This window comes from Hyposmocoma kahamanoa, unplaced genomic scaffold (assembly GCF_003589595.1).
Source record: "Hyposmocoma kahamanoa isolate Upper Pololo Valley unplaced genomic scaffold, ASM358959v1 159, whole genome shotgun sequence".
NCBI classification, from domain to species: Eukaryota; Metazoa; Arthropoda; class Insecta; order Lepidoptera; family Cosmopterigidae; genus Hyposmocoma; species Hyposmocoma kahamanoa.
In genome coordinates this window covers 198,382-211,021 of record NW_020653571.1, presented here as the reverse complement: position 1 = coordinate 211,021, position 12,640 = coordinate 198,382, and the positions used below count along the sequence as shown (strand labels likewise).

The following is a 12,640-nucleotide window of genomic DNA, read 5'->3' as shown; positions in this document are numbered from 1 at the left end:
TGTGTGTGTGTGTGTGTGTGTGTGTGTGTGTGTGTGTGTGTGTGTGTGAGCGAGAGCGCGCGTGCGTGCGTGCGTGCATGCGTGTGTGTGCATCTGTGTGTCCTCGAATATGAAATAATATTACAGGTTAGTTCACCAGCAGAGCTGTGAATAAGTGTTGTCTTTTTAAACCACTGATCGTGTTAATCAAAAGTTTGACTAATAGGTAACTAAACAGTAGTTTTAACCCGTCACGTGTCTTAGAGACAAACAGTTCTCTCAACGATGTTGGTACTGTAGCGTCCTAGAACCACACGGTGTCATACATGACAGAGTGGTCGGGTTTGTAGTACCTATTGGTACACCATCCCCCGTAGCATTGATACACATGATAGTGGCGAAGCGCGCGATAAAATTCAAATAAGCGCGCTATTGGCTGTCTCAACCAGATCTAATTTAGATAGCCAATAGCGCGCGCATTTATTTGTTAAACAAATTAACTAGATGGCGCTTATTTCGACTATTCTTTTACTTTGATTAGGATCAGCGCCATCTACCCATACTAGCAAGCGGTAATTTATAAATTAGAACACAATGCCATCTAACGATGCGCATATTTGTCAAAGTTTACAAAATCATTTTAGCTTTTTTTTAATAATATTTAGTGACGGGATATATATATTTACACACACACACACACACACACACACACACGCACGCACGCACGCACGCACATACACACACATTTAATTTTACCATATAATTTAATTTATGCGGAATCAACCAAAGCCATTTGAGGTTGTATAGATTCTTAGTGTATTTAATATTTTTTACCTCAATAACTTCATAGACGTGGTCATGACCGCCCAGTATGAGGTCGATCTCGGTGTCGCCCTCCGCTAGTTTGATGTCGTTCGGCGTCCGCATGTGTGTCAACGCTATAACATATTCGCATCCCTGAAACACCACGTCGTATCGGTTTAAAGTAAACATTATCAGAATAATATACAGTCATATGCATTAACGTATAGGATCCCGAAATACATTTAACACTTTTTACTCCAGGAGGTCTACCACGAAAGACGAAGCAACGATAATTTATATAATTAAAATTTAATACGATAAAAAGCAAAATTTAATTGTTCAGGCAATAAAGATTGACAATTAATTAATTGTCAATTGTGACAACAGCAATTAACAATTAATTAATTGTCAATCGCGACAAGAGCAATTAACAATTAATCCACGAAACGCGTACAAAGATCGTAATTTCACATAAGTCCTTATGGCGCGTTCAAATGAGCCGCTGTTAGACGCGCTGCAGTCACGCTCGGTTGCAGTCACGGTTAGTGAGGTGCACAAGTTAATTTTTCAAATTAACCACGATGGATAAAAATTAAATAGAATAATTTACAGAGAATGTAAAACAACACCCTGCAATATAGGATAGCAGTTTCGCCAGTTATTCCAATCGACTGGATAAAAAAAAGGCATGGGAAAATTTGGTCGCACTTCGCGGGGCTGCAGCGCTTCTAACGGCGGCGGCTAATTTGAACGCGCTCTTACTCAGAAACGTCAAGTGACAGCGTTCGTATTGAATGTGAGAATCGTAAAATTGACATACGTAGTACGTGTGAGCTTCGTAGGGGACGCAGTCACGTAGTATCGTAAGTTTATACATAAATACACTAAATACAGAATTATGTCTATTAAAAATACAAAGGGAAGACACATTTTAAAGTTTTTCTTTTTAATTATAATTAATCAAGTTCGCCTGTCCGTACTAAAACATTATGAATGAAATTTGATTGCGATACTAGTAGACCAACTGTCAAAATAGAAATAAAGAAGACAATAACGCAATTAGTAATGATTAGAACGTCGTACATTCACAATTCAGACATTTTTGGCAAAATTATACTTTCTTTCACAATTTATCGATACAAATGTCGACAACAACTACATGACTATTTAAAAATTTTATGAAAACTTTGCAAATGTAAACTTACTCTGTCTTCAAAAAAGACAAACTATAGAAATATAGTGACTATAATTTATTACCCAATTAAAATCCTAACTACAAATATATGTATACCGCATGTTGAAAAGTTAGCAGCTAAACTTTCTTCTGTGACTTACGCACTGGGTCATTTAAAGAGGGTCACACACTTTAAAACAGCCCTGGCAGCATACCACGCGTACTGTCATGCCAGATTGAGCTACGGCATCATATTATGGGGAAATAGTACCGAAATCGACAAAATCTTTGTACTTCAAAAAAGATGTATACGCATCTTATTCAACCTTCAGCAAACAGACTCATGTAAGCCTATATTCATAGAAAACGGCATTCTTACTCTGACCTCAATATATATATTAGAATCATGTAAATTTGTTAGAAAGCACTCACATTTGTATTCCCCGATAAAGACAGTAAAACGAAATAATAGAACCCAAAATAAAATTAAAGTACCTTTTTCTAAATTAAAAACATGTACTGCTGCTCCACATTCCATGGTTATCAAAATATACAACGAAACACCGAATCATCTTAAAATTATACGGAATTATACAACATTTGTAAAACATCTAAAACAATTCCTTATAGAGAAAAGTTATTACAGTATTACTGAGTTCTTCAATGACATAAATAAATAAAATACCTAAATTTTAGAATATTTTTAACGTTTCGGTTAATATATTGTAATGAATTTAGACATTCAAATGCAAATAAAGAATGGAATTTCGACAAAAAAAAAATTGGACATGAAATAATAAAATTAACATTTAGAAGTTGACTTTAGCCTTTATATTTTTATTATCCAAATTATTATTCATTGACGACAACATTGTTCGATAAAATTGTTATGTGAATTAGAATTAATATAGTTAACAATAGTATAATGAAAAATTTTATGAATGTAATGACAAAACGCTAATTATTAATATGTATATAAAATGTATATCATAAGTACTTTGCAACGCCCTTACAGGGTATCGCATGTAGTTCCTAACATAGTTCTAAGATACTATAATAACACTACATGTAAAATGCAAATAAATAAATAAATAAAATAAATATTATGTTTACTATATTTTACCACAAAATTTATCTTCGCTCTGAAACATTACATAGATATCATAGCTTATCACGCTAATGGGACGTTATGTATGTCGCTTAGTAATTAAAAAGGTTATTTTTTTACTATATACTAAAATATTTATTTACCTCTTGTTTTAACTGCGACGCAAGTTTTGACCCAGCTTGCAAGAAATCTATGAAGGTAACTTCCTCTGGGTTTATCGTTGCTAATGTATCTAACCATTCCTGAAATAAAAAAAATATAAATGTTTGTAAAATCAATAACAGGGAGTTAAGAAATCTAAATCTTTAGTTGTAGAGGTGAATAGACTTTTTTATTTTATATTATTACACCAAGTACTGGAACAAATAATCGTGCGTCTGGTGGTAAGCGACACGCCCGTTTATAGCAGTTCTAATGCCACTCAGAGATACAATACTCATCACCCGTCACGTCACCCTGAGACATAGTTGACAAATCTCATGTGCCTGTAATTTCACCAGCACCCTTACCCTTCAAAACCGGAACGCAGTAATGCTCACGTTAGCGGCAGAAATAGATAATGTGGCAGTACTTCCCAGGACGAACTCTTTCACAAGGAGCTCTACTGCTACTAAAAATACTACATATAATTAGATGTCCAAAAGGGGTAAAAAAGGGGATACCTGACTAAAAAAATACATTTTAATTGGTACTTTACTATTATTGACGATATTAAACGTATATACCAATATTAATTTTTCAATCTGCATTCTTATATAAAACTTACACAAGTTCTTAAACAAGTTGAATGTCGTAAATAATTTTGTGACACTGGTAACACAATCGGGACATTTTTTGTGCCGCCAATTTGTGTGTTACACACATTGACTTACAAAACTTGTTACACATGTCATTTGTGCTTCGTTTCTCAAAATCAAATGTTTTCTTGTCTCCGTAGTGTGTATTGTGTTGTTGTTAAAGATTCTGTTTATGGTTAAGAGGGAGCATGCCAAAAAATTTTTGACGTTGGCTCCGCCCAAATTTGTGAAACAAATATATGCCTGAAGTTCGCGTGACATGCGACAGGAGATGTTGAATTTTGCGCATTAAAAGTACCAAATTCGTTTTAGCGGAATAACTCTAAAACTAAAGGGATTAAAAAAAAATTCGTAGTGACAGTTGTCGATCATGCATAAATATAATTAATTATCTAATTTTTGTCCTAATAACCTGTAGCATTTCGAGGATAAATTGAAAAAATGTGAAAATTAGAGGTCATTTCGTGATTTTTATCTATCGAGGAAACTTTATTGTTTTATGTTTCTGATTAATGTCTATGCTTGAATATATCGTGTGGTAACTCATACAATATTTCATTTTTAACTTTAAAGTGGATATACCCCTCCAAAATCAAATCGGAATTTTTCCTCTGCTCCTTCTTAATATTTTGTAATACATAATTAAAATTGTAGAAAACGATCACAATTTTCTATTTTCGAAACATCAAACAAATTCGAAAACATTCTCTTCCAATTCCGTTAAAAATAGAAGGTTTAGCACGTCCGCGTTCACACCTTGACAATGACATTTTTTTGTTTACATTTGCTACATCCAGTTATGACACACACTAGTGTGGAGTATTTTCAAAACATGAATATAATGGTAGTAACAACATCATGATATTCAACAATATAAATCGTCTCTGGAAAGGCGAAATTACTAGCCTCGAAATGGCCAAAACGGCGCTTTAGTATTTTAGCCTTTCCAGCTACGAAATATTGAATTTGGCGCATGTTAGTAAATGTTTTAGCCTAGCAGTGAAACTATATTCACTTTGTTACTGACAACTTCTATACAACCTGTGTTCCACTAACAAACAAGTTATGAATGAAAAAGAATACCTGTTCGACCAGTCCTATGAGGCCTATTTTATGTCCATTGCACATAACAGCGTGTGTTATTTTTCCGTCGCCCAATGGCCGACCCGTTTCATTGTCTATGACATTGGACATGAGCCATGGGAAGTTGCACTGTGCTACTAGGCCGGATAGGACTTCTAGACCAAAATCTGAAATACAGTTCAATATATTGCTTATGCAGAAATTACCCTGACTTAATATAAATGGAATTCATCGTCATTGACAAACAGTATAACAAAAAATTAATAAAAAAGTCAAAATAAAAAGTAATAAGGAAATATTATTTTATTGCACATTAAAAAATACAATGACACCACGAAATTGTAGTGTAAGTATATTACGACAGACGGCCTTATTGCTAACTAGCAATTTCTTACATGTAACTTTGGGATACAAAATTAAAAGATGCAAAGGACGGTGCAAAGAATAAATATCTTCTAAAAGTAGTACTTTTAAATACAAACACTGCACATTTAGTGTAACGAAAACAAAAACAAAAAATATTAACGTTTATTTTGAAACAAGGAACAATTGGACACAACATCTTTTAACGTCTAGTAGTACATTACTCAAACTTTATTAAAAAAATGGAAATTTAACAAAATGCATTAATTTAAAAAATTGTAACAATTTAACATTAATTAAATCAAGTTTAATAAACAGAAATCTTTTTCAACTTTTTGTTTATGAAATTTACAAGACGCAAAATCAACTTCGAACCACTCAATGAACCTGTTCATAGGAAAGGAAGTTAATATGAAATTTAAAAAAATATAATAAAAAAAATTTACGTCGAGTGCATTGACTTACAAATAAATGGACGACGGGTCTAATACAAAAACCACGAAAAAAATGTCCCAAGTCAACCTATTCGAAATTTAAATTGTAATGTCATCGCAATATCGCGCTGTCAGTAGAACAAATGAAGACTAAAGCGGAGTGTCGCGCTCTGTATACGATTTTAGCGCCTTACAAGTGCGGACACTTTTTAGCGCGGACCCGACGTCCATATAATTGTAAGTCAATGGTCGAGTATCTCTAATTTTTATTAAAATGATTTTGTGAATTTTACTAGTGTTCCGCTGAATGTGCCGTGTGTGTGTAGACACATAATTAGTTCCATAGACAAATTTGTTTTGCAACGATTTATTTTTTGTCGTATTGTTTACGTACCAAAGTCGTGATTTCCGAATACAGCGCAATGCGTTCCTATCTCGTTCAGAACTGGTACCATTTGTTCGCCTTTTGTGAAGGTACTCACTGAAGAAATACAATAAAACACATATTTTTTTATGATATGAAATAACGGGTTCGTAAATCTACCCATGATAATTGCAGTGCTATATAAAGTTCTAAATTGCAAAGATCTGAGCGGCACTGCCACTAATACCCGTCACCCGTAGACATAAGTTGACAAGTCCCATGTATGTGCCTGTATTGTCACCAGCACCCCTCATAACGGCAGAAATAGATAAGATGGCAAAACTTACTACTGGATTGTTAGGTTCATTAATAAATAAATAAATAGAGAATGTTAAACGTGGCAACTGGGGTTTTTGGTTGGGTTAGGGCGCGTTCCCATTATGTCCCAACGTTTTATTTGTTGGACAACTGTCGCCTGTAGAGTATACACACACATCAAGTCTGGGATCAAGCACGTTTTTGCCAATTACTGAAAATCTGGTTTTTTAACTAATTTTTTTTAACATCGATGGACTTTTTGTCAATTTTATAATTTGAAAATGAAATTGACAAAAAAATCATTTAAAATCCTGATTTTCAGTAAGTAATTGGCAAAAACGTGCTTGATCCTTAGGGCACGTTCCCATTATGCCGTAACGTTTTATTTATCGTAGGACGACTGTCGCATCCAGCCTGTTCATCACGACTATCTGTCGTGTGTGTGTGTCGAGGACGTTTATTTTATCGTTGCACGATTGTCGTGTCTAGCTGTCCCCACTAGATCGTGACGAGAATTTATCGGTTCACGGCAGCCAACTTGTCGTTGGCACGACAAAATCGTTTGAAACTGCGTTTGAAACGTTTTACTTATCGTCACACGACTGTCGTTCTAGCTTTCCCATTGTCACGACAGTCTGTTGTACTATATATGAACAACTTCATTTAAGTATATACCAACCACGATACTTTAAACCACACAACTATCTGTCGTCACGACATAATGGAACGCGCGCGCCCTAAGGCTGAAAACTCTCGTTGGTGTGAGATTTTAAGAGATAGGACGGATATTGTGTTTGGTTATTCGGTGGTCAGGGACAGCTCGAGCGAGCCAAAGATAGACCATCCATATTTTGCTAAGATAAGTTGAATTGTGTTGTAATAAGTCTGTTATCCATCGATTGTTGATTGATTATACTGATAAATACTGTGATAGTCACTTTCATTATAAGACGAACTTCACACACGCCACAGTTAACTTCTTTTTGCAATTCAAAGCTCTGAGTGGCAGTGTAACTGTTATAGATAGGCGTGTATGTTATGCGCCTGATGGTAAGCTATAAAAAAATCTTTTGTCTGTCAATGAAGACACAAGTCGTTTAAATAATGGTTTTGCGGTTTAATAAAAATTTACTACTCAGTTCGTGGTTGATAAAAGAACATATAAAAGTACATCGTAAATCTTCGCTGCGCAATCTCACAAAATTTTATCTCGCACCTGTCAAACACAACGGGATCTATTGTTGGTTTATTATACTGATAAATACTGTGACAATCACTTTTACTATAGGATGAACCCAGAAGCTCCTCTACTACTGTCATTTATACCTTTTAACTGTTGATATAAAAGGCATATCTATCTTTCTTTATGATATCAAACGACGACGGGACGAACATGCGCTCCTGGTATGCATGACAGTTACAGTGCCACTCAGAGCTTTATACCGCAAAGTACTGAAAGGCATTGCCACTGTGCCTGTTACCCCGAGATATATATTAAAAAGTCCCATGTGCCTCACCAGCAACAGTTCGTTGAGGGAAGTACTGCCACCTTACCTATTTCTGCCGCCAAGCATTAGTGTTAGCGTTCCGGTTTTGGAGGGTCCTTACCCTTGTTAGGCATATAGGACTTTTCAATTTACGTCTCAGAGTGACGAGCGCAGTCAGTGCCCCTCGGATTTTTGCGATTATCATATATATTATCTGCCTCTGTGGCCGAACTGTTACCATGCCGGACTGCCACGCAGAGGTCTCAGGTTCGATTCCCGGGCCGGGAGAAATATTTGTATGGCCTACATTTATTTCTCTCGTGAGTTTGGGTGTAATTTGTGGTTGTATATGTGTGTCCATGGCACCCGCGACACAGGGTTTCCCTAGTGCGGGGCTATGTCGAGTGTGTGCGTTATTATTATTATATATTATTATTATTATTATTATCAACATGTGTCCGACTTGGTCGTCCCATCACTTATAATAAAAAAACGCTCAAATTACTGCGTGATGGTAGAAATAAGCAAGGTACAACGAGAGCTACTGCTACTAAAGTTAGTAGCTTGTGGTTAAAATAAATGTTAAAAGGTAGTAGTTATATAATTTGTAGTTGAGTAACGAAGAAGGACTTACGCATGCTAGGCGAAAAGGCGTCCCCACTGAAGAGAATCAGTGGATTTAGATGCTGCATAGCCTTGACGGCTGTACTGAACCGCAGCGCACCACCCACTGGTTCCGTGTCTGTAATAAAAATTTATATTGATAGCATAATGAAACAGCAAGTTTAAGGAGACTGGTATCATGACTGTGGCATCACAGTACATTTACTCAAATATTTTATATGCCCGTAAACATATACATAATTTCAATAAGAAAGAAGATATCCATAATATTAACCTTAGAGCTAAGTCCAAACTCATGGTACCACGATTTCGTTTAACCAAGGTAAACAACTCTTTTATTTTTTTTTTTTTTTATTTATTATTCAAAAACATTACAATTAATTTAACCTATATGTAAGTCACCAAACTGCGCAGCAGTTTGTTGGTGACATGTGCACTCTACATATACATATACATATAATATTCTACCACAACTTCATCCACTCCTCCATACTTATACCTATTTATAGCTTAAACCTAAGAGAAAATTTTTTAGCTTACGCTTTAATAAATATTTGCCTAGTTTATTTTCATCCCTCAACCAGTCTATTTCATTAAAAATTTTGGGAACTAAAAAACGGGTACATCTTCTTCCGTATGAATTATTTGTATTAACCTGAACTAATTTACCTTGCCTTACACTTCTGGTCACATATTTATTGTGAAGTTTTACTTTAAAATTATTGCTATAATAATTTTCTAACACAATCATATGTTTAGTTTTATCTTCTATTGGCATGACTTTGCAGTAACGAAATAAATCATTGTAACCTGTATCCTTACATTTTTCTTTAATTTTGTCACATACTAGATGCTTCAACAGTCTAATTTGTATTTTTTTAATATCTTTTAGATAAGTGGCATATGTCTGACCATATATGCTTAATCCATAGCTAACCAAAGAGTCTGCCAGCGCATAATATAACATGTACATTGTTTTCTTGCTTAATACATATTTTAAATGAAAAAATCTACTTAGAATTCTATTTAACTTCATACATAGTTCACTTACATGCATCTTCCAATTAAAATTACGCTCAACAATTAAACCTAAATATTTAAAGTGCTCAACATATTCTAAATTACTACAATTACATCCTATTTTATTTTTATGTAAACATTCATAATTGTGTCCTACAATGGAAATCATATTAGAAGTAACTTTTTTTGCCTGCACATTGTAAGGTGAATGAATGTGCACACATTTAGTTTTTGCCATATTGATAATAATACCGTTATCGTGTGCCCATTTTGTAACATTCTCTAAATCGACTTGAATATTTTCCTGAATCTCTGACACATTCTTTGAGGCATAACATAAACACATGTCATCTGCATACATTAGTACATGGCACTTTTGGACAACATTTGCTACACTATTTACATGCATTATGTATCCAATTGGGCCGAATACAGATCCAGTCGGAACACCCAACTGAACCTTGGCCTCCTCACCAACCACACCATCAACAGAAACACGCAATGTTCTGTTAGATAAATAATTCTTGAAAAAGTTATTGGTGGGACCTCTAATACCACACTCATCCATCGCTTTAAGTAACACTTCATGGTCGAGGGTGTCAAAGGCTTTTTTATAGTCTATGAACAATGCAACTACTTGTTTACCACAATCTAAGTTTTCATTGATGAAATCTGAAAACTGTATTAGCGCGGTGCTAGTACTTCTATTTTTTCTAAAACCATGTTGTGAATTTGAAATTATATTATAACGTTCCAAAAACTTATTTATTTGTCCAACAACAATTTTTTCAACTATTTTATCTATAACTGACAAGATAGCTATAGGCCTATAGTTAGTGTATTCCATGTGGTTTCCCTGCTTAAATATAGGTCTAATTAAAGATTTCTTTAGGGTGTCCGGATAAGCACCCCGCTTGATACATAAGTTAATAAAAAGTGCTAGCACCGAACACATTTCTGGTCCTACATATTTAATGTCTTGTGCTCTTATTAGATCTATACCTGGGGCTTTTCGAGATTGCAAATTGTTTACAATTTTTTCTACGTCATTTGCACTTACACTTTGGAATCTAAATGATTGGTTACTTTTAGTAATATAGCTATCTCTATTTAAAAATTTTATACTGCAAATATGTTTAATATCAGAAACCTCTTTAGTAAATGTTTGAGCAAAATTTGAGCAAATACTATACATACTTTCACTTTTTCCTAAATACTTTTTTATAATACTATCTACGTCTAGTTTATTTCTACCTAACCATGTATTGATGTGTGCCCAAATCTTTTTAGAATCTCCTTTACAATTAATTAACTGCAATCTTCTGTACTCATTCCTAGCAACATTTATGATTTTATTTACTTTATTACGATATTTTGTGTACTCTAATCGTTTATTCATATTTTTAGGTGACACTTTCCAGGCTTTAAATAGCTGATCTCTCTTACAAATCATAGAATAAATTTTATTGTTAATCCACGGCTGACTATTTCGCTTACAAACTACACTTACCGATTTTTTACACTCATCATAAATACTGCCAAATGTATGACACAGTGATTCGTACAATGAAAAAGGGCAAGTTAGAGTTAAAAAACTGCTCCAATCAACAGTATTAAGCTTATTTTTAACTAAATTATCACAAATAACTTGTTTCGTTTTGTTTACACTTGTTTTTACCAACACGTTTGTGCTGACAGCTGTCAACGAGATCCCCACAATATGATGGTCCGATAGTTTGCACTCCACTACATAGGCGGCGCTAGCAACAACACTCTTTCTCGCTCGCACCCACACATGGTCAATGCAGGATGTACGAAGCTGTCCCTCCACAATCTCTTCCCGCGTAATTTCCGAACTTGGTATCACACTAGACAGCCCGTGGTCGGACAAGGTGTTTTTGTAGAATGAATTGTCGTTCTTATGTTTATTATGCAAAAGATCCATATTCGTGTCGCCAATAATAACAACATCTTCGAATTGAGGAATTTTTTCTTTAAGTAATATGTTCAATTTGTCGGTGAACTGTCGTTTATTTTTATCGGGTGGTTTGTACAAACCTATTATATGCAGATATTTTCCATCTACTAATAATTTTATAATGATAAGTTCAACTGCCGATGATACTATTGTTTCCGATACTAAGTTTAAACTCTCTTTTACATACATAATAACCCCTCCTCCACTCTTAGTCTCTCTGGTGTTTGAGTGCATGGTATAGTTTTGCAAGCTGTAAAGACTTAAATCTTCTTTTTTAATATTTACCTCCGATAATATTATTATATCTACTTGATATTTCACTTCCTTAAGCAAGACCAGTAATTCATTAAAATGTTTTCGTATTGATCTTATATTCAAGTAAATAATATGTAACCCACTTGTTATTGTTCTTTTACTCCAGGTACTAATATTGTCATAGCGTGTATATTCGCATTCAACAGGTACCTTACTTGATGGATGGAATTTTAAACAATATTATCCACCCAGTATATCCGTGGCTATGGTGCCTTATTAATTACTTTTTAGCAACATTTTTATATCGTCTTGCGATCGAATCTTGTAGATCTTTTTTTCATTGCTATCTTTTCTCACCAGAATGTTACTATCTTGTACCCATATGTAGGTATATTTAGATTTAAGCTGGTCTTTGGCCTCCCACAATAACTGCCGCTTGAATTTTGGAAGATCATCGTTAATATAGATGCGCTTAGAACTGTCGTTCTTGTAAATCTGATCATTGGTAATAACGGTTTTACGTTTAGCAATCCATTCATTGCGTGTTTTCTTGTTCCTCATTGTTACAATCACTGGCTGCGGTTTATTTTTATCGTCGCTTTCTTTTCCTACCCTCACAGCATCCACAATATCATTGGGATTCAGGCTAAGCTGATGGGCTATATTTTTTACAACCTCTATGGTTATTTCACTTTTTCTTTTTTCTAAACCGAAGATTTCTACATTGCTTTCTTTTTCTCGCTGTTCTAGATCTTGAATTCTTTCTTCCAGTGCCTTGTTGCATTTTTCAAGGTATACGTTCTTTTGTTCCAATGAAGTAAATTTCTTTTCTGCCTTCTGCTTAAAATCCAC

The 12,640-nt window shown here is 34.5% G+C and overlaps 1 protein-coding gene across 2 annotated transcripts in view; it reads right to left on the bottom strand.

The window, feature by feature from the left end:
* Window positions 1–12,640, bottom strand: part of LOC113240608 (snake venom 5'-nucleotidase-like) — a 48,830-nt gene that overhangs the window by 18,793 nt on the left and 17,397 nt on the right. For both annotated transcript variants that reach the window (XM_026477946.1, XM_026477945.1), the window contains exons 3-7: window positions 8,546–8,653; window positions 6,137–6,223; window positions 4,946–5,112; window positions 3,209–3,307; window positions 814–936 (exon numbers count right to left, since the gene is read on the bottom strand). In XM_026477946.1, coding sequence (XP_026333731.1) covers window positions 814–936; window positions 3,209–3,307; window positions 4,946–5,112; window positions 6,137–6,223; window positions 8,546–8,653 — 584 coding nt within the window. The remainder of the gene's footprint in view (window positions 1–813; window positions 937–3,208; window positions 3,308–4,945; window positions 5,113–6,136; window positions 6,224–8,545; window positions 8,654–12,640) is intronic.